The 21,767-nt window shown below is 41.9% G+C and overlaps 1 protein-coding gene across 1 annotated transcript in view; it reads left to right on the top strand.

Annotated features, from left to right (window-relative positions):
• Positions 1-20,035, top strand: part of Klhl42 (kelch-like family member 42) — a 31,902-nt gene extending 11,867 nt beyond the window's left edge. The window contains exons 2-3 of the mRNA XM_005407157.2: positions 12,628-12,821; positions 18,149-20,035. Coding sequence (XP_005407214.1) covers positions 12,628-12,821; positions 18,149-18,600 — 646 coding nt within the window. The 3' untranslated portion in view covers positions 18,601-20,035. The remainder of the gene's footprint in view (positions 1-12,627; positions 12,822-18,148) is intronic.
• Positions 20,036-21,767: the final 1,732 nt, after the last annotated feature.

Raw genomic sequence — 21,767 nt, 5'->3', positions numbered from 1 at the left:
TTTTGAAGGACAATTTTAGGTAAGGAATTTGAAGACTTGGTCAGCTTTTACAGCTTTCCTTGTAGCTTTCTAACCTCATTGAACCATAATAGTGGTCAGCAGCAGGTGCAGCTGGAAAATGAGAGCATGGTTCAGTGATTAGAGCCTCTTTCCATATCCAGCTGTTATTATTACTATGGTATTTCTTTTTTTTTTGGTTTTGGTTTTTCTCCGGTACCGGCAACCGAACTCACGACCTTGCGCTTGCCAGGCAGGTGCTTTGCCTCTGAGCTAAATCCCCAGCCCCCACTATGGTATTTCTTATACATCTTTTGGTTATACATTTTTGCTGGGTGTTTAAGGACAAGTTAAAGTGAAACCTGGGTTAAGGAAAATTAATTTTGCACTATTTATCAAAGTCAGTCAAGCTTCCTCAGGCATCACTTCTGGGGCCATGGTCAGGTTCTTTCAGTTTGTCCTCTGTCAGATATATCATCTGCCAGGATGGGTCATGGTCTCTGCTAGATTACGTGGTACTCCTTGGAAATAGTGAGAATGTTTTTCCTTTTAGTGATCTTCCTTTTAGCATAATGTACACTGGTTGATTCCTGTCCTGTGGGATCCCAACAGTCTCCTTGTTTAGGAGGTTGGGTGACTCACAAATCTGTAGGGTCCTGTAGAAAGGTCCCCTCATGTCCTGGGTCCTTGTTGACCTTGGAGGGCCAGGACCAAAATATTGGCTGGCCTCTTAGCCTAGTTATCTTTCTAGTTTTGGTCTCCAAATCACAGTGGTTGAAAACCCAGAAGAGAAGATTGGTTACATCAGTATTATAGTAGGAGTAGGTTTAGTTTTATGATTGGTCTAGATAGCAAGCATCTTGAAATATGTAGTATGACTGGTAAACTGTTGTTTCTTTACTAATTATGGTTGTCTTAGAAGTTGAATCAATTTTGGAGTTGTACACAGAAGACTTGAGATCAAGGGCCACATAACACTTTGACAATCATGATGTTATTATGTCTGAAACATTTAAATGTCTATCTTAGTATAGAATAACTCTTTGGTCAGTTATCTTGGTCTTACTACAAGATACTAAATGACAAAGAAACTATGCCTAGTTTGTTCTTTTAAACATTTTTTTGTTACCAGAGTAATATTTAAGTGGAATATACTTGCTTACAATGTACTTCAAAAATTATTAATATCTAGTCTTATTATTAGAGTGACACTATCTGGACTGTACAGTATTTAGGTACCTTTAACTGTTACAACACAATTATGTAACAATGACACAGCATAAGCCTGAAAACATACCTGCCTCATTTAGCTGACTGTCTCATGCTGACTTGAGATGTACCTTTTATCACAAGTAGGTGGAACACAAGAGAAAGGTAGACATCTGAGTGCAGAAGAAAAATTACCACCATAAACAGCCCTCATTTTACATCTTAGAAGACCTGTACATGCAGAAGACATGAATACATTTAGTACATCATGAAATTAGCAACAGTGAATGTCACAGCTATATGGGAACTTTTGTCTCTTAATCTAGCTTCATACAAAGAGCATATTCTAATAAGAAAACCTTATTGTTTTACCCATAAAATAATTTAACCTTTTGATGATAACCATTGTAAACATACTACAGTAATATTGAGGTGTGCTCCCATAAGGCTATGTAAATTATTGGGGTCTGTTAGGGTTGGAGAGCTAAAAGGGGGACTTTCGCAGGTGAGGTCCTCAGGGAAAAGAGCATGTGGAGCCAGCAACAGCAAGCAGAAAGCATTTTTATTGTCCAGCCCATATGTATTAGCCATCATCAAGGTTTACATTCTTAGGTACTATTACAGCTGTGTAGTACATGTGTGGTTGTCTATGCTAAGTCATGCTTATATAGGCGTACCCTGTTGTGCTCCTGCACTAGACAGTGGGGTCGTCTCCTCAAGCTTCTCAGATGCCTCAGCCTTTGACTCAACCTACTGTGGCTCCGCATAGGGTCCCCTTAGTGAATAAACGCTTCCAAGCAGCTGCTCCTTTACTGTCCAAAGGGAGTCTTGTCCAGCAGTTTCCCAAGCATAAAGGGTCCCCATTTAATTATCTTAATAAATTTTTAGGTGATCTATGAGATCAATGAAAGACTTGCAAGTTATTGTACACAGACAACAGTATGCACTGTATTTGTGAAAGCAGTCTTGACGTCATTTTGATCAGGTGGCAACCTGGATGGAAGCATGCCTTTAACTCTAATGACACTTATCTATAAGCCAACTTAATTTGTGAACATAAAAATTTTAAAAATCCAAGAAGGAGAAAGAAGACATTGTTGAGCTCAAACAAATCAGCTGTAGATGTTGCAGCTGGTCACAAGTTGAACAGACACACATGCACACATAAGGTAATTGTTAATAGACCAGAGTGAAATCAGATATTTTTTGGCCAAGTTGAATTACAATGATCCTTTTACAATCTTAGGTTAGTAACTATAGACTAGTCACAATTTTTTATAGGTAAATTAATAAAGATCTTTTGTAATAATCAGAAAGAATAAAAACCTGTGAAAGCAAAGACAGTTTTGAAAATGGACCTAGGCCCATTTATCTTATTGGAACAGCCAGCTATACAGGCTTTTGTTGTTGTTTTGATAGGCATGGTTGTTTGCTGGCCACAACTGAAAGCCAAAACTGCTGACAGGTACATGTAACTGTTCCCTCTAAAGGAACAGACTGTCAAAGGTACTTTTAACTATTTCAGGGGTGTGTGCTCAGGCCAGGTTTGGGTGTAGAAAGAGACTAGGTGGCACTCTTTGGAGCTAAGTTTGTATTCCAAACAGTAGGGAAGGAAGCCTGCCAAGGTTCCATTCTGCCCTGCTGTATATGTCTACCTCTCCCATTTTGAAAAGAAACAAGGGGGGAAAAGGTGTCCCTGTCTGTCCCTCTTCCCTTTGCCCAATATAAGGCATCCTTCACCCAATCCAGTGCCAGTGGTAGCGAACTGAAGGTGTGAGGAAGTGGTCAGAACTGGGTTAGTTGTTCTTACCATGCACCTGGGTCCCCTTCCTCATGATCCTGTGACCCTTGGGCCATACTTAGCTACAGGCTTTACTTTTTTCAGAGCCTCAGCATATCTCTGAGAATGATGGCTGGCCTGGCCAGATGTTCTGGAGCAAAATCATGATTAGAGAGGCAGTCCTCTGTGGACTGGGCTGTGCCTGTCCTTTATTACCTGTTTCATTTAAAACTGTTATTAAACTCATAAGGTTCCCTAGGAATGTTTTGTTCTATCAATGAACTTATCTGTGTTATAAAAACCAGTCAGTCTGCCCTGTGCTCTAAAAACCAGTCAGCATCATTCTTGAGGGGAGAAGGAAGTTAAAGTTGTTAATCTCCAGTACGGCCTAAGGACTGAATGGCAGGCAAATTTGGACTAAAATTTTTTACATTTATTCTTTGAGAGTTTGAGAATTAAGTCTAGATCAGTTTTTTGGAATATGGCCCAGAGATCAGTGAAGGTCAGCTTCACTCCGGAAGGGCTCCAGGGAGGGGAAACTCACCATACTGGAAACTATCCTGAAATCCAACAGCCACAGAGGAGAGGATTGCCTTGGACCAAACACTGTTGTAAACTGCTATTTCTCAAGGGCAGGGCAGTGGAGAAGGAAAAGAAGAGTGACTCAGAGTATGGCACAAGAAATAAATCCTAACCATCTCAGGTGCAGAAAGACAGTTAAGATCAGGAGCTTTTCCAGGGTGGGTCTCCAGTCCTTAGCGAAACATGCCTTCAGAGGCAAAAGTTACCATAGACTCCAACTGCATTGCCAAGCAGAAAAACCAACAGTCAGCCGAAATGGCTGCTTTTTAACCTTTTGAAAGAGACAGAGAAAATTAAAAGGCAAATTGAAAGTGCTCCAACTATATCATTTAGGGCTCACTTTGTAATAAATGACTCTGAATCAAAAAGTTCTAAAATCCCAGCCTGTAATAGGATCTGTCACCTCTGGGGAAGGATGGAGACAGGTAATAGTTCAGAAATCTCAGCCCTGGGTCCTAGGACAAACAGGTCTCTAGGACCTCTTAGGTTCTATGTCTAGTCACTTAGACAGTTTCCCTCGGTAGCAGTACTGGGTAGGCTCTGCTTCAACCCACTCTGAAAATATGTATCCCTGAGTATCTGTGATATACTTAAGAAACGCACAGATTAAGGTCTGTACATCTTGCCTAGCAATCACAAATTACATTAGTAAAGGCACATTTATCAGTTTTTCATCTCTCACACATACATGACAGAACAGAAAGGCTGACTAAAACTCCCTTTGGTTTGCATATATAAGACAGAAGTGTAAATTGCTCCTCTGATAGCTGTTCTTCTGTGTTAAAGGTAAATAGTTTTTTTAAGCTGCTTCAACCTGACCTCCTGGAGGGAGGTGTGCTTTTGTTTTGAAGGTGGTGAGGTGAGCCAGGGAGTTCCAAAGGTAACTCCCAGTGAGTTGGAATGGAGAGAAAACCCTGGGGGGTGGGGGCTCTCTTAGCTTAGACTTTTGTCCTAGCAAAACTTTCTCAGAGAATCTGGAGGGTTGCTGTTTTTACTTATTTCTGGCCTTATAATTGTGTCAAGACATATCTGAAGAGGGGTTGTACCTTACCAGCAGGGAGAAAAGTCCAAACCTGTAGCTCAACTCAATGGAGGTTTAAGAGAATGCTGTCACAGTGTCATCCCTGGTCACTCTGGGACTGAGGACGCTAGGAGATCACCAAGGAGTGCATCTCATACCATAGTGAGGAGTGCAGGAGGGGATGATGGAGGAGTGAAGATTCTCTACTCGTTACCCAGTTGGGCTGTTGGGGCTCAGCTTTCCCTGAGGAGTCCTTGGGTCCCCAGCAGGGAGTCACCCCAGCCACGACCCCCTCAGCTTTCACTGGTTCTGCAACCACAGATCTGTCTCCAGAAGGAATCCAACTGCCTGTGGGGCCAACATTCCCACTGACTTCACTGGGGGATTAACCAGAAGATGCTAAGGAACCTGTTCTCTGCTTTGAGAGTGGCAACTTCTCTAAGAGTGTTTAACTAGCTGTCAGAGGAACTAGTGTTTCTTAGAGTTCTATAAAGGACAGATAATAATTGTGTGCATATGTATTTCCTAGATATAATCAATTGTAGAGCATTTTAGAAATTTACATTTTGGTTATTATCGAAGCCTAGTAGGGGAGCACCAGTGTTACCTTTCCCCAGCACCACTGTCTAAGACAACAAGCCATTTTGTAATCATCAAACAAGTCAAGCAAGGAATACAAGTAAATTCAGCAACTAGTGAGTCCATACACAAAACAGGAATACAGGATCCTGCCTACAAAAATAAAATGTCCCATCAAAGAAACATCATAATCTTCCAGTGTTCTCAATTTAAACATATCATTTCACAAAAAATAAGGCATAAAAAGCAAAGCATAAAAGCCAAGGCATAAACACCTGGCAAGCAAGAGTGACAATTTCTGATTACCTAAATGAGTCAATCCAGAATCTGTGAAACCAAAGCAGACTCTTACCTCTTTCCAATTATCTTGGTGGGACCTCTAAAATAGTATAGGGGGAAACGATGTAACTCCCAATCTGCTAGATGTCAGATATGTGTGTTCCCTGAAGTAGAAGAATGAATTCTAAGAAACAATGGAGGTTAAGACTGGGAAAGTTTATTGGGGAATAGGAATAGCTCCTGAGAGATAGGAGGGGTGCCAAATGGGTTCCCCAGCCACAGTTTAAATGAAGAGTATCTATAGACTTGTGAAACTTTTGGGTGTTTTGTCCTCTGTGGTGGATCCCTGGAATAGTGTGTAGGACAGAAAGTGGTGCATTCATTCACCACTCTTAATGTAATTTTGGGCAACAGTTTAAATTGCTTTTTGTGGTTTGCTTTTTGAGTTTTTTGGAGAGGGTAGTAGATAGCAACAATGACTACTTCTGTTTCTAACTTCCTGCTTCTTCCTTTGCTAGACTCTAGTTATATGGCAGGAGGCAGGCGGAGGAAGGGGAAAAGGGATGGGCAGGATGGTCCACATGCTACTCAGTAATCCTTTGCAAGGTTGGGGAACTGTTATAGCGCAGTTGAACTTCTACTGTAAAGGTACAAACCTCTCTGTCTCCCAAGTTGTCATGATCGTTTACTTCTTTTGAGCTTTAGTCTGCGTCAGGTGTTTTCACTGCTGTAGGTGTTACTTCATATTTCCTGCTCACAGTATCTCTGTGAGATGAGTCTTATTATTGACCCTGTTTCCCTAAAGAGGAAACTGAGGCTCAGTGAGTTTAATTGACTTACACATAATAGCAGAGTTAAACTTGAAGCAATAGTTGCCTCAATAGCTTGTATGTAGCTATTAATCATTGATAACTCTGCACCAATGTTTAGAATGTTTCAGTTTCATGTTAAAGCTTTTAAGGACTTAAAGAACTTTTCTTTTCTATGTTTTTGGTGCTGGGGATTGGTGCTCAGGGCTTTGGGAATGCTAAGCACTTGCATTTCCATTTAGCTACACCACCACCCTAGAGGGTCTGCTCTGCTCTTTTTTTTTTTTTTTTTGCTTTGTTTTTCTTTTTTCTATTTCTTTTTCTTTTTCCTTTTCCTTTCCTCTTCCCCCCTTTCCTTTCATTACCAAATTCTCTTTTTTCTACATTTTTATTAGTGTATGTTTTTGATGCATAATAATTACGTTCATCTTGGAGAATTGATACATAGTATACAGTACATATAGCATCTTGATCAGTTTTACTTCTGCTTCCCCTCCTCCTTCCTCTCTCTCCCATATCTTACCATTTTCATAAAAGTGCTAATCTCCCTCTCTGCCTCTGTTTGTCTCTCTCTCTCTTTGCTCTTTAAATTAGCCCAGGCTGGCTTCAAGCTTGGAACAAGCTTGCTTCAGCCACCTGAGTGCTGGGATTACAGGCATGTGCTGCTATGCCTGGCTTTATTATTTCTCATATAAGAGAAATCATGCAGTGTTTAAACTTCTTTGTCTCTTAGTATTATGGTTCAAGATCCATCCATTTTCCTACAAATAATTTAGACTTGCCCTTCGCTGATATCCATCTGTCTGTCTGTCTACTTACCTACCTACCTATTTAACATATTTTCTTTATCTGCTGATGGACAAGCTACTTTCATAACTTGATTATTGTGAGTAGTGCTGCTGTAAACCTGAGTATTCATGCATCACTGTAATGTGAGGACTTTACAGTATTTCTTTCAGGAAGATACCTAGAAGAGGTATAGCTGAAGCAAATGAAATTTCTGTTACCAGTTTTTTGGGGACTGTCCATAGATTTCCATAGTGGTTACATTCCCACCAACAATAGACAGGTTCCCATTTCCCCATAACTTCACCGGCATATGCTTTTTGAGTTCTTGATGATAGCCATTTTTTCTGGAATAAGATGAAATCTCAATGTTTGTTTTGATTTGCATTTCTCTAATGGGCAAAGGTACTGAGCACTTTTTCATATACCTATCAGCCATTTGTACTTCTTTTGAGAAATGGCTATTCATTTCAGTTTCCTATTTTTTGATTGGGTCTTTTATTTTTGGGGGTCTAATTGTTAGATATCTTTATATATTCTAAATATTAGTCCTCTGATGAGTAGATGGAAAAATTTTTTTCCCAATTTGTAAGTTGTGTCTTTACTGTGTTTGTAAGTTGTGTCTTTACTGTTGTTTTCTTTGCTGTGCAGGCACTTTTAAATTTGATATGATTTCATTTGTTGATTCTTGGTATTACTTCTTGTGCAGTGGATGTTCTGCACTGGAAGCCTTTGCCTATTGCCTATGTCTTCAAGAGTCAGTTTTATCTTCCAGCAAATTAAGTATTTTCTGTTTTTATATCTAGGTCTTTGATCTTTTTTTTTTGTACCAGGAATCAAACTCAGGACCTTGCACTTGCCAGGCAGGTGCTGTGCCATTGAGGTATATCCCGGCTCTCTTTGATCCATTTTGATTTCATTTTAGTACAAGCTGAAAAATTCTAAATCTCTAGATTGTCTTCTGCATGTGGATAGCCAGTTTTCCCAGCACCATTTGTTGAAGAGGCTGTCTTTTCTCCAGCATATCTTTTTAGCCCCTTTGCCAAAAACAAAGCAAACAAACAATGGCTGAAGATGCCAGGGCATTGTTTCTGCATCCTCAGTTCTGTTGGTCAATATGTCTGTTTTTTGTGCCAGTGCCATGCTATTTTTATTATTGTAGCTTTGTTGTATAACTTGAAATCTGGGACTGTGAGACTTCCTGCTTTCCTCTTTTTGCTGAGGATTGCTGTGTCTAATTTAGGGTCTATTCTGTTCCCATAGGATTTTTAGGATTTTTTTTTCTAGCTCTATGAAGAGTGTTGTTGGTATTTGAATTGGAATTGCATTAAATCTATACATCAGTTTTGGTAATATAACTGTTTTAACAATATTTGTTCTGCCTACCTGTGAACAGGGACATCCTTTCATTTCTGATGTCTACTTCATTCTTTTTTTTAGAGTACTGTAGTTTTGTTGTGGAGGTCTTTCACTTCCTTGTTAGATTCATTCCTAGGTATTTAATTTTCTTAAAAAGTTACCGTAAATGAGATTGTTTTCCTGATTTCTTTCTTGGTGTGTTCATTGTTGGTGTACAGAAACACTATTGAGTATTGTGTGTTGATTTTGTGTCCTGCTACTGCTGGATTTATTAGTTCTGAGTGTTCCATTAGGGGAATTTTTAGATCTTTTATGTAAAGAATCATATCATCTGCCAGTAAGGATAGTTTGACTTCTTCCTTTCTGTTCATAGCACTTTTATTTCTGTCTTTTGCCTGATTGAGTTAGCTAGCTAGCTGTTTATCTATCTATCTGTTTGTTTGTTTATTCATTTATTTATTGTCTTTCTGAGACCGCAGTTCAGGCTGACCTTGAACTCACCCTGTAGCCCAGGCTGGCCTCAAACTCGCAGCAATCCCCCTGCTTCAGCCTCTGGAGTGCTAGGACTACAGGCCTGCATCACCAGACCTAACTGAGCTTTTTATTTCGTATAAGTGAAGCAGAGGAGATTAAAGTGCTTTCGTGGCTATTGTTTATCCCTTGTAGTTCTATTTATTACAAATCAGTTGAGTGTATAGCTGTGACAAATTACTCATTTTCTTTGGTTTTGAAATCCTTCTTTTTACCTTCTGAGCATAGTATGCCTGGTGTTACACACTGGGGAACTGATAATTTCTAAAAGTGACTGATAGCTGTGGTGCACACCTGTACTGTTGAAGAAGTGAAGAGGGGAAGAGTTATTTTCTGAAGGTTAGAAATCAAATTCTGAGTGGTGAAAATTTGTAGATGAGAGACCACTTTGTACAGCGTGCCAGAATACATTGTAGATTGCTGTAGCTGATGCATGGGAACCTGACCTTTCCCAAAGTGAAGGAACTTGGTTTTAGGGGCCACAGAGAAGCACTCCTGGGAGCGCAGTGGAAAGGGTCTTCTTTCCATAGGTTTATCCTGCATGCCTGGAACAGTGCTTTTGTTACTGCCACCTTGTAGATAGGGACACTGAAGCACAGGTGCACAGACATTTGCTCATTTGTCCCCGGTCACATAGCTGTTGCAACGAGCTGAGGTTTCCCTGTGCAGACCTGAAGTTAGAACCTTAACAGTATGCCTCTTTAGTAAGTGGTCTGTTTCTAGGTGGCAATGTTATCTTTCAACAAGTAGCATTAATAAATGGCTTTTCTTCTTTTCAGGTGAATGTGCGCGTGTTAGAGTAGAGCGGTGGGATTGTTTACCCTTAACTGCCTATTCAGCCTCAAAAAGAAGCCCCTCACCTGTTTGCTTAGGACAGTGATTATGCTGGATGAACAGTAAAAACTTTTCACCTTAGAAAATTTACTATCTGTGTACCCTTGGGGAACAGAAATAAATTGAGGGTTCACAGAATGTAGAGCCTATTTACAGGCTTATTTCCTTTGGTTCCCCAGATTTGCAGACATAGAGAGGGCACCATGTGGGTTTTAAGGACCATTGGCAGCAGGGAAGGTAAGCAGCATGAATGGGGGACCCCCCAGTAACTGCCACCCGGGCGGGAGGCCATTGGCATGGAAAACGCAACGGCTGGCTGGGTTTAAAGGGCAGTGCGAGGCTCTTGCTGAAGAGCCCTCTGTTCAGCCTGTGATTCGAAGAGCAAAACAAAACTGAAAACACATTTAAATACAAACACATCGGCACCTTTAAAGAAACTTTTTAGTAGGTGGTTATTACTAATATATTTTCCTTGTCTTTTTTGTGGCACTGAGGAGTGAACCCAGGGCCTTGTGTGTACTTGGCAGGTCTCTCCCATAAGAGCTTTATCCCTAGCACTTTAAAATAATACTTTTATTTTTTAATAATGTTTTTATTTTGAGACAGGGTCTAGCTAAGTTGCTCCGGTTGGCCTCAAACTTGCCATCCTCCTGCCTCAGCCTCTTGAGTATCTGGGGTTATGGACATGTACTACCACACCCAGCTCTAATATACAGAGTCTGCCAAAAAATGTATACATCATAAAAAGAAAAACTTGTATAAATATTACAATACAGAGTTGAATGACAATTTTTTGAATTTATTAATCCCATTAATCATTGGATTGATACAAATCACCTTTGGCCTCTGCAAGAGATGCTTGAAACAATTTGATGTAACCGTGTTCACCTTGTGACAGATCTCGTCTGCATCTTAGAGGCGAAGGCCTGAGGTGATCTGACCCAGCCAGCTGCTCATCAGCTTCCAGACATTTATTAGTACAGTGTATACATTTTTTGGGAGGCTTTGTGTTTCCCTGCCTATAATGCATCAGTGTTTGTTGAATACCTATTAGGAGACCAGGCTTAGGCTGGTTCACTGCTGCTTCTTTTTTTGTTTGCTTTTGGTACCAGGAATCAAACTCAGGACCTTGTGCTTGCCAGGCAGTTACTTGTGCCGATGAGCTACATCCCCCAGCCCTCACTGCTGCTTCTTAGTCTATCCCCTGACATGATTTTTGTTCTGTTTTCATAGGTGGCCTCTTCCTCCAGAATACTGTTATTTTGAAGAAATCTTTGTGTTAGAGTTAGATATGGCCTTGGGATTCACTTGGTCTGTCTTTAATTTGAACTACTGTTCAAATTAAAGCTAAAAATCATAACGATAGTGTCTCATCTCTGCATGGTGCTTTGGGGGAAACAATTTGATGTAACCGTGTTCACCTTGTGACAGATCTCATCTGCATCTTAGAGGTGAAGGCCTGAGGTGATCTGACCCAGCCAGCTGCGCATCAGCAGAGCTGGGCCTCGAGCCCGGGCCTCCTGATCTGTGCTCAGGTTTTCTGCGGCTGCTGCTCAGACCACTGTAAACTTGTGACTGTCGCCTATGTCAGCCGACTGACCTATCACTCGCGAACGTCTGCATTTCCTGCTTTCAAAGGATGGAGTAATCCCCGGGTGGTCCACATTCAAGCAAATTAACTTTGTCCTCAATTCAGAAGTAATGAGGCTTACCTTGTATCTGAAGCTGATGAGTAGCATTTACTTCTTTATTGAATATGGGGTTTAAAACCAGTACATTTTCCTTCTAAAGTTTATTTAACATTGTGATAGGCGTGCACATGATAGAGATATTTCTTATTATTTATAAATACCTTAAAGTACTGGACCAGAGTATTTTTAATTAATTCCGTGCTTACATCTCCTAATTTATATTTGATGAAGCAGTGTACAGTGTGCTGTGGTGGAGGGAGGGCGTGGCTCACACAGGCATTCTGGTGCCACGCAGCGGAACACATCTGGGTGGGTCCTAGCTGTCCGGATCTGAGTGAGGCAGGTATCCTGAGGGGAGAAGACAAAGGAGTGGGCAGGCGCTTTTCTCCCTCGCACTTGCTCCTGCCTGGAAAGAAAATACAGGCGTCTGTGCATGTATGGGGAATTATTTCGGGACTCTCGCTGGATATCAGAGTCCATCAACAGCCACTGTGGCAGTACATGCCTGTAGTCCCAGCACTGGAGGGCGGAGGCAGGAAAATTCTAAATTTGAGTGCGACCTTGACTACATAGCGGGAACTTGTTTCAAAACAGAGAAACACCAAACAGAAACCATGGATGCTCAAGTCCCTTTATAAAATGGCATAGGATCTGCATATAACCTGTGCACATCCTCCTGTGTGCTTTAAATCATCTCTAGAGTATTTATAGTACAGTGTAAGTGTTATATAAATAGTTATGCTCTATTTTAAAGGGAACAATGTAAAGGGGGAAATCTGTGCATGTTTAGTACAGATGTAGCTCCCCACCCCCATATTTTCAATCCATGAGTGCAAAGCTATGGATCTAGAGGCCTACTGTTTGAATTTAGTGTTCACAGCGTACCTTTGGTGCCTGGCCTAAAACTGAGCAAGACTGGTTCTTGTTACGTTGAACTGCTTGTCTGCAGGTGCTAACATGTGCTCATGCGGCCTTCCGTGGAATCTTGAGGACGAGAGGTCCTGTACTGCAGAAGTCACTGTGTCGTTCCTCTGTCCTTGGCAGCAGGACCGCCATCATGCAGAGCGGTTTTCTTGAGCTGTCAGCAGATTCCATCTCTGCTTTGGTCATTTGTGCCATTGCTTGTTCTGATCAGAACTCACTTTGTGGGCTCTTGTGTCTCTCTTTCAGGTCTAACTTCAAACTCGTGGCTGTTAATTCCAAACTCTACGCCATTGGCGGGCAGGCTGTTTCTAATGTTGAGTGTTACAGTCCCGAGCAGGATTCGTGGAATTTTGTGGCACCATTACCAAATCCCCTGGCCGAGTTCTCTGCGTGTGAGTGTAAGGGGCGGATCTACGTCATTGGAGGCTACACCACTCGAGGTAAGTGAGGGGCTGGGCTAAGTGTTCTGCATGTGGGAGCCTCAGCAGCCTGAGGAAGGAAACTATGGTGCCTGAGTGTTGTTTTCTGTATTCAGTGCTACATTTTTACACATCTGGAAGGGAGAGTCTTGAATGGTAGGTGTGGTTTGGACAGGAGGGCCTTGGAGGACCTTGTGTGAGCGTGAAAATTGAACAAGTAGGGGAGTGAACATTGCTTTCTTTCTGCTCAGGCCTGGCTGCTCTCTGACCGGGGCAGGGCTTTTGAGGGCTGTGGTATCTGAGCACCCTTCTTGGGAGATGTGCAGTCTGCCCAGTCTAGCACTGTGGTGCTGGAGATTCCTTGCAGGTCTTTGCTTTCATTTTCTCCTTTCATGAGCAAATACCAGACCTCAGCCCTAGGGCATTGTTCCCATACCTTGGGAGCTGCAGGGATACAAGAGAATGTTTTTTTCTTTTAGTCAGCAAGAGCAATTGTGCTATTAAATTGTACATGAGTGTTTTTTCACTTTTTTTTTTTTGAGATGAGATCTCACAGTGTTGCCTAAGCTGGCTTTAAACTCCTGGGCCCAAGTGATCCTCCTGTCTCAGCTTCCTGAGAAGTAGGGACTAGAGGCCTGAACCCCTGTGCCTAATGCAGGGACAGCCCCATGGGCCTGTTCAGTATTGATTCCCCTACCCTCCTATCTTTTCCCCTTTCTCTCTTTCCTTCTCTTCCTACCCCCCGCCCTTTTTTGGCGTTAGAGGTTAAATCTGGGGCCTTGCACTTATTCTGTGCCACTGTGTACACCCTTGGCCTTATTTTTCACTTGTTTTGGTGAGTATTTTGTGGTTAGTAACTTGGAAATAAAAAATCTTCTCCAGCTGCTGCACTTGTAGGAACCCTTGGGTGATAGTGTTAGGGATGGTAAAGCACAGCTAGGAATATGTGGGCCTCCCCGCTCCACCCTCTCCTCCCTTGAAGCACTTGTCTCTCTCGCCTGGCTAAGGAAATGTATTTCACATTTGGTCAGTCTGATGGTACAGCGCCCAGAACTTACAGGAAAGGTGCAGCTGTGCTTGGATGTCTAGCCACACTTAAGTGACAGAGTGACCATTGTGTGTCAGATGGTGAAAGAAACTAGCACTGGTGTGCGCAGGGCAGGGCTCTCTAGCGCCTACTGGTGCTGGGCATTAGGCTGCAGGCAACCACCTGCCACTTTGTAAGTGGGCAGAGATACACATGCTAATCTAATACTCAAGTAGGTGACATTTTTTTCACCATATCAAAAAAATGTATCTTGTTTTGTAGATTTATGTTAGAGAAATAAATGTAAATATTTTATGAGCATGTTACTTTTTTCTTTTCCTCCTTCCTTTCTCCCTCCTTCCTTCCATCCCTCTCCCTCTCTCCCTGTCTCCCTTTCTCTCTCTCTCCTTCCCTCTCTCCCTCCCCACTCCTTCTCTCCCCTTTCTTTCAACAGCAAAATACTTTACCACTTAGCGTCCTGTAAACCACTGGCTCCGCCGGAGGGTGTGGGCAGTACAGCGCTTTCCTGTGGCTTCCATAGCAAATCAGCACAAACTTGATAGCCTAAAACAGCAGACTGGAGACCAGAAGGCAGGATCAGGGAACCTCAGAGTCCTGTTCCTCCTGCAGTGTCAAGGGAGAGTTCTTGCTCGCCTTGCCCCGTTTCTGGTCTTCCCCAGCCAGGCCTTCTTGTCTGTGTGGTCTCCTCTTCACTTATCAGGACACTTTTCCCTGGATTCGGGGCCAGCGTGGGGTCTCCAGAATGGTTTCATCTTAAAATCCTTAATTATGTCTACAGAGACCCTGTCCCACATACAGTCCCTGCTCGGGTTCTGAGGTTAGCCTTTCTGAGGGCCGTATCCCACGCTCAGGTGGTGGCGCCTATGTCCTGCATTTCAGCAGAGGCCGTGCTGGAGGGCCCAGCGCGTTGTGAGCAGTGAGGGTTTTTCAGTTTAGTTTTTCTGTACTCCACACTTTCATCACTGGGGGTCTGTTTTCAATGCCCTTCTCTAGTGCCCTACACTGAGTATAATCGCCAACTTTTTCTTTATAAATAAGGAGGAAAAAATCTGACACTTAGGAGATATTTCTTTTACCTTCAGCTTTGGTGTTTAGGTTACAGTGATGATATCCCTGGACAGCACAGCCTCCCACCACCCTACACTCCTGCGTTTGTCTCTTTTCTCTCGGGAGAGTGAGTAGCCGGGTTACAGACCTATGAGCATTTCCAGGACTTGGTCCCCCACTAGGACCACGCGTGCATCTTGTGGCCTGACCTCTCGCGCGCAGCCTGCGGCTGCTCTTTAAGCAAGAGCTGTTAGCACCAATGGGCAGCAGTGCTGGTAGATTTCCTATTTTTCCATGACCCTGGCTGAGCAAATATTCCTTCATTTGACCTAGAAAACCCTTCGTGTGTGTTTGTAGCTTCACAAGCCACCACTGAGGTGCCTTCTTCCCTGGGGCCACCCACCGTGATTTCTGTCCTGGTGCCCTTTGCCAAAGACCACGTTGGGATGGTTGGGCGATGCGGATGGGTGGGTGTTTGTGTAAGGCTGAAAACTCGTTTTCTAGTCCAGAGAGCAAGGCAGCTGCTTGTCCTCTGAAGTCCTCCTCCTGCTCGACTTTCCCTAGCACTTCCTGATGTTCCCTGTGTTCCCAACAAGTCATTTTGTTATTATGAAAAGAGAAGAAGGAAAATCAGGACTTAGTTAGATTTTTACTCTGCAGATTTCTTAAGTGAGACTTCAGAGATTTAGTTTTTAAAATTTTATTGGTACATTTTGATGTACATGATGATCACATTCATCACTGGGAATGTGTACCTGTACGTAATCTATGTTGGTTCATCTTCCCCACATCCCCCATCCTTCCCTTCAGTCCTTTTCTCCTTTCCCTCTGCAAAACTTTGTTCCTGTTGTTTTCCTTTTTTGTTTTCCTTCTTGTTTTTTATGTTATCCCTGTTCCTCCCCTCCCTTCCTTCTCTCCTGCTTGTTCACTCTCCCATTGGAACATTTTCTCCCTACTTTTCACCATCTGTCCTCCATTTTGCTCCTTATTTATCCTTTGAGTTTCCTACACAAGAGAAACAATATGATATTTAAACGTGTGTCTGATTTACTTTACTTAAAGTAAGTTCTCAGGTTGTATCCATTTTCCTAAAAATGCCTCAAGATTATCCCTCTTTATGGCAGTATAGTACTCCATTGCATATAGCATTCTTTTTTGGGGTGGTATTGGGAATCAAACTCAGGACTTTGTGCTTGTCAGGCAGGTGCTATATCACAAGCCCTCCATTGTATATAAAAACCACATTTTCTTTAGTCATTCATTGGGCATCTGGACTATTTCCAGGATTTACCTATTACAAATTGTGCTGCTATACCAGCACTCTGGAGACTGAGGCAGGAGGATAGTCACAAGTTTGTACCAGGCCTGGGTTACAAGAAGAGAGTTCAAGGCCAGCCTGAATTACATAACAAGACTCTACCTCAAAAGAACAACAATAATTTAAAATTGTGTTTATATAAACATGAGTGTACATATATCACTGTGGTATGATACTTTTAACTCTTTTGGGAAGATACCTACAAGGGGAATAGCTGGGTCAAATCTCTAGTGCTGGTTTTTTGAGGAATCTGCACTGATTTGCATAGTGGTTGCACCAGTCTACACTCCCACCAACAGTGGAGAAGGGTTCCTTTTTCTCTACAGCCCCTCCAGTATTTGTTACTGGTTGAATTCTTTTTTTTTGTTTTGTTTTTTTGTTTTTCTCCGGTACTGGGAACCGAACTCACGACCTTGCGCTTGCCAGGCAGGCACTTTTGCCGCTGAGCTAAATCTCCAGCCCCTTACTGGTTGAATTCTTGATTGTAACTGTTCTTTGTGCAGTGAGGTACAATCTCAGTGTTGTTTTAATTTGCAGAGCAAGTGCTCTAACACCAGTTTAGATGCTCGACTCTTCGTTTTGAGACAAGGTCTCACTGAGTTGCCCAGGCCGTGCTGCAGCTTCTGGTCCTCCACCCCGCAGTTGTGGTGACGGTGCCTGCCCCGCACAGCTTCGCTGGCAACAGCAGTGCTGCAGGCTTGAGTTCTGCGCAGTTCCTAGGCCAAGCCCGCCCCTTCCAGTGATAGTTTTTGTTGTTTGTTTAACAATACCAAAGAAAAGTTTATTCTTACTGGTAACTGGTAACATTTTTTTCTTGTGGAGGCTAAACTACTCCATTTATTCTTTCCTAGAGGAGAAAAAAACACAACTAATAAAAAAAACCCTTTCAAAGAGACAAGATGGAGTGCTTTTCCCTAAATAAGATAGCTTAGCCATTAATTAAAAAGAATTAAGAAAATTAATAATAATGACATTATTAATTAAAAATGTCAAAGCAGCCTTTCATCTTGTCTTTCACTCGTCTGTCCCTCACTCTTTCTGCTCATATCTGGTGAAGGATCTTTGCTAGTGTGTCTCTGGAGTTAAAGCTGTAAAGCAGACTTGCCAGATGAGTCTATGGCTTATTAAAAGGCAGGGAGTGAGACTTTCTTACATTTTTCATTTATACTTTTGTGTCCTTTTCTCCGGGTCGTACCTGGAAGTATTGCCTTGCTAGTTGTCATGTTTCTTAGAATCAGCTGTCAAGATTGGACCCTCTAAGATGGGTATGAGACGCTGCACATCTGTAGCCCCAGCACGCCAGGAGGCTGAGGCCAGAGGATTGCAAGTTTGAAATCAGATTGAACAATTTTTTTTTTTTTTTTTGTCTTTTTGACACAGGATCTCACTGTGTAGTTCAGACTGGCCTTGAGCTCACTTTGTAGCTAAGGCTGGTCTCTAACTCGCAACAATCCTCCTGCCTCAGCCTCCTGAGTGCTGAGATTACAGGCATGTGCTACCACACCTGGCCAGATTGAACAGTTTAGGAAGACCTTGTCTCAAAACAAAAAAATAAAAATGGCCTGGAATATAGTTCAGTTGTAAGGTCCTGAATTGAATTCCCAGTACTGGGAGGAAAAATTTAAAAACCACTAAATTAAAGAATTAAAAAACACTCTAGGGGGCTCACCCTGTCTCTTGTTACCCCGTCAGTCATTCTGTAGCTATCGGTGAGGCTCTGGTGTCGTGACCTGGTAGTTCAAAGAGTGAAAGTACCAGGTGGAGTGATTGTGTTCACATCACAGCTGCTCTTTCCTCTGGCTTTTCTCCTTTAAAGCGATTTCTCCTTTATCTGTTTTGAGAAAACAATTTCTCCCGTGATGAAATGCTTACACGCAGCTAGTGCCGGTCGTGTGGGGCCTCGCAGCTTGCTCACCACTTGGCTTTCTGTTTCAGAGCGAAACATGCACATTTTGCAGTACTGCCCCTCCTCCGACGTCTGGATGCGCTTTGAAACGTGTGACGTCCACATTCGGAAGCAGCAGATGGTGTCAGTGGAGGAGACCATCTACATTGTGGGCGGGTGTCTCCACGAACTGGGGTCTAACCGCAGAAGCAGCCAGAGTGAGGACATGCTCACTGTGCAGTCCTACAACGTTGTCACTCGGCAGTGGCTCTACCTCAAGGAGAACACTTCCAAATCGGGCCTCAACCTGACCTGTGCGCTCCATAACGATGGTATCTACATCATGAGCAGAGATGTCACGCTCTCGACCAGCTTGGAACATCGCGTTTTCCTTAAGTACAACATCTTTTCGGACAGCTGGGAAGCGTTTCGGCGTTTCCCAGCCTTTGGACATAACTTGCTGGTTTCCTCTCTTTATCTGCCCAATAAGGCAGAAACATGACTGAATTGACATAGCACTTTTTAAAAGCCTCGTTCAAAACGTATACACACATGCACACCACATGCATACAGAAGGGAGACACTGATTTCTAAGGGAAATGTGTGTTAAAGTAGTCACATGCCAGTAACAGCTGTAAATAAGCTTACTCGAACCAATTACTTGAAAGTTGTGAAAAAAAGAGACCAACTTTATTATATTTTAAATTACTGGTTTTTAAATTATGGGAACAAATCCGTGATATGTTTTCATCAAAACATGGTAGTAGAGTCAGTGACTGAAATAGATCATTAAAAACTAGATTCATTGTGTCTGCTTGGTAAGGAGCTAACTGAGATGAATGGTGAACACAGTTTTTAAACCTGATTTATTTAGGTTACTTGAAATAACCGTAATATTTTAAGTGAGAGATACTCCTTTCTGTTTATCATTTCATGTCGTTTTGTGTCAAACATTCATATTGCCATTTCTCCGTCCCCTGGTGAAACCCGCAGATACTTCCAGCGTGTATATAAGAGGGTCATGTGCTCAAGACATTTTATTCATGCACTGCTTTTCAGGAAACCCATAATAATGAAATGTTAAAGTGGATCCTGGAATGCATTCATTCCCACCACAACTTACGTGAATTCATTCCCAGCTATTTTTCCAGTTTTTTCCTAGTTATAGATGCTGAATAAGTGGACTGATAAAATTTCTTAATTCACACGTGGCAAATTGCAGATCTATGTTGGTCACAAAAAAATTGCACTGCCAGGCATTCTGTGTTTTAAAGAAAGAGCATAAAAGAATGGGTAGGAACATACATTTTTAAACTTGAGTCTTAAGTGAAAAGGAAAGGAAGTACGTATAAAAAAGTTTGCCTTTTCAAGTTCCTTTATTGACTGTTTAACTTAGTTCTTGCTTAAAGTTTGAAACAAAACTTTATCATGTTTAAATTGGATGCTAGCTTTGTAATTCATGTTTTGCTTTTGTGGGGTAAAATGAGGATGGCTTGAAGCATTTGTGCTGGAAAGGAGGGAAGAAGTTCTACATGTGGACCGCTCTGGTGGTATTCCTGAAGTTAGGAAGGGTGCTGACTGCGCTGGTGGGGAGCACATGCCATGCACACAGCACTATTAGTGAGCAGCTCAAGCAATTCCACTAAGCCAGTTAACAGTGAGTAAAATGTCTGCCAATCACAGATTGGTGATTTGTAGAAACACATACCTAGGCTGAGGGTGTAGGTTGGTGGTAGAGCACATGCATGTAGGAGGGACTGGGTTCAATCCCCAGCACTAAAAAACAAAACAACTTAGAAAATTTTTATTTTAATTAAAAAACACTTTTTGAGAGTATCTGATATTTTGTAATAGAGACTGGTGAACTGCAAGCCAAAGTCCCTTTTTTTTTTTTTTAAAAGACAGGGTCTTGCTGTAGTTCAGGCTGGCCTTGAACTCACAACAATCCTCCTGCCTCAGCCTCCCAAGTGCTGGGATTACACATGTGCCTACCCCACCCAGCTAAAGTCTGTTTTTCTGCATGAGTAGCAAGCTGTGATTTCAGTTATAGCATGCCTTGCTTTAAGAAATCTCAGTACAGAAACAAAAATGTTCACAATGGATCCACACATTCCACAGTTATGCTGCGTGCTGTGTAGATGTGATTCACAGGAGTTAATCACCGAACAGAGTTCTTAAGTTTACTCCAGAAGTCACTACAGGGTTTTTTGTTTTTGTTTTTGTTTTATAACCATGGCCTCTAGTGTATTTAAAAGAAGGGGCTAGCTATAAAAAATCATATTTGCACGAAAAATTTTTCCTGAAAAAATCATATTTTCAGGAACACTTCTATTAAGTTAAAGTGAGTAAAGCTTTATTTTGGACATGAAGAGGGCTCTTTGATGTCTTTATATCTTGTTACTAAATAATTCTTTTTTTTTTTCTTTTTTTTTGAGACAGGGTCTCACAATATAGTTCAGGCTGGCCTCAAACTCATGCTGATCGTCCTGCCTCAGCCTCCTGAGTGCTGGAATTATAGGTGTTTGCCACCACACCTGGCATCACCAAATAATTCTGTCAGTAGTCTGCTTATAATACCATTTAAAAGTCCGTCTTTCTCAACAGGGCCTGTTGTAGTTCAGTCTGGCCTCAAACTCTCAGTCCTGCGTGCTGGGGTTACAGGTGTGCAACACCACTTCTATCTCTGTGCAAGAGTTTCTAAACCATACCTGTTCATTCTCAAATTCTAAGTATTTTTCTTTAAAAGAATCTGAGCTGAAATATTTCTGGGAAGGGTACTTAAATAATAAATTTACTTTATACTTACTGTAGGATTGGATTTCCAGTGAACTATCATTTTATTATATATATTTAAAAATCTCATTTGTTTTTGTTTTTATAGAGCTTAATTCTTTCAAGGCTGAAAACAGTATATTCAGAATACTGTAGCCAACTGAATTAAGACTGGACAGACAATTGGAGAGAAGTCTATAAATAACCACATCATGGAGTATAAAGTATGCCGGCAACCAGTTCATTCTCATTCTGATTGTTTTCTTTGGGTCCCTTGTTTTCCTCATATTGATAATAAAACTCTTGGACCAAGTAAAGGTATACTGTGGTCCACAGAGCTCTCTTACGCACCAGGGTTGATATGTGTGTATGTGCACATGTGAATGTATGTTTGTTTTGTACCCTCGCCTCGTTAGGAGGCCTAGACTCCGAGTAAGACTTTGTTATTCTTGGTTGCCACCACTGCTTGGGAAAGGTAGAATGTGTATAGGAACAGGCCTGTGGATTTTATGACATCAGCTTTCCTGTGTGCACATGAGCTGTGTTAGTATCTTGAGGAGAGTTTTTACTCTCCGGAGTTTTTACAACTCCGTGTTCTTATTGGTGCCAGTGTTACATTAAAGCCTACTTAGGATGAAGGCAGTGTTTCTTTGAAAATCGCCTTTCATCCTCTAGGACTGTCCTTTAATACCTCTTATTTTTTTCCCCATTCATTGCTTTTCCACAAATGTTTCTTTTTTTTTTGTTTTTTTTCTGAGATGCTTCTAAAGGGTGGCGACCCCACTCTGTGGGATGGGAGTGAGTATTGTTGGTAGAAGGAGGTGGTGGTTTTGCCTGTCATTCTCTCTGACATTCTTTTCAGCACCTGTGGAGGCCTTTCCCCTTAGTATCCTTTAA

This window comes from Chinchilla lanigera, unplaced genomic scaffold (assembly GCF_000276665.1).
Source record: "Chinchilla lanigera isolate Chin_1 unplaced genomic scaffold, ChiLan1.0 scaffold00104, whole genome shotgun sequence".
Taxonomy (NCBI): Eukaryota; Metazoa; Chordata; class Mammalia; order Rodentia; family Chinchillidae; genus Chinchilla; species Chinchilla lanigera.
Note: the sequence above shows the minus strand (reverse complement) of the source record. Positions and strands in the feature narration are given on the sequence as shown.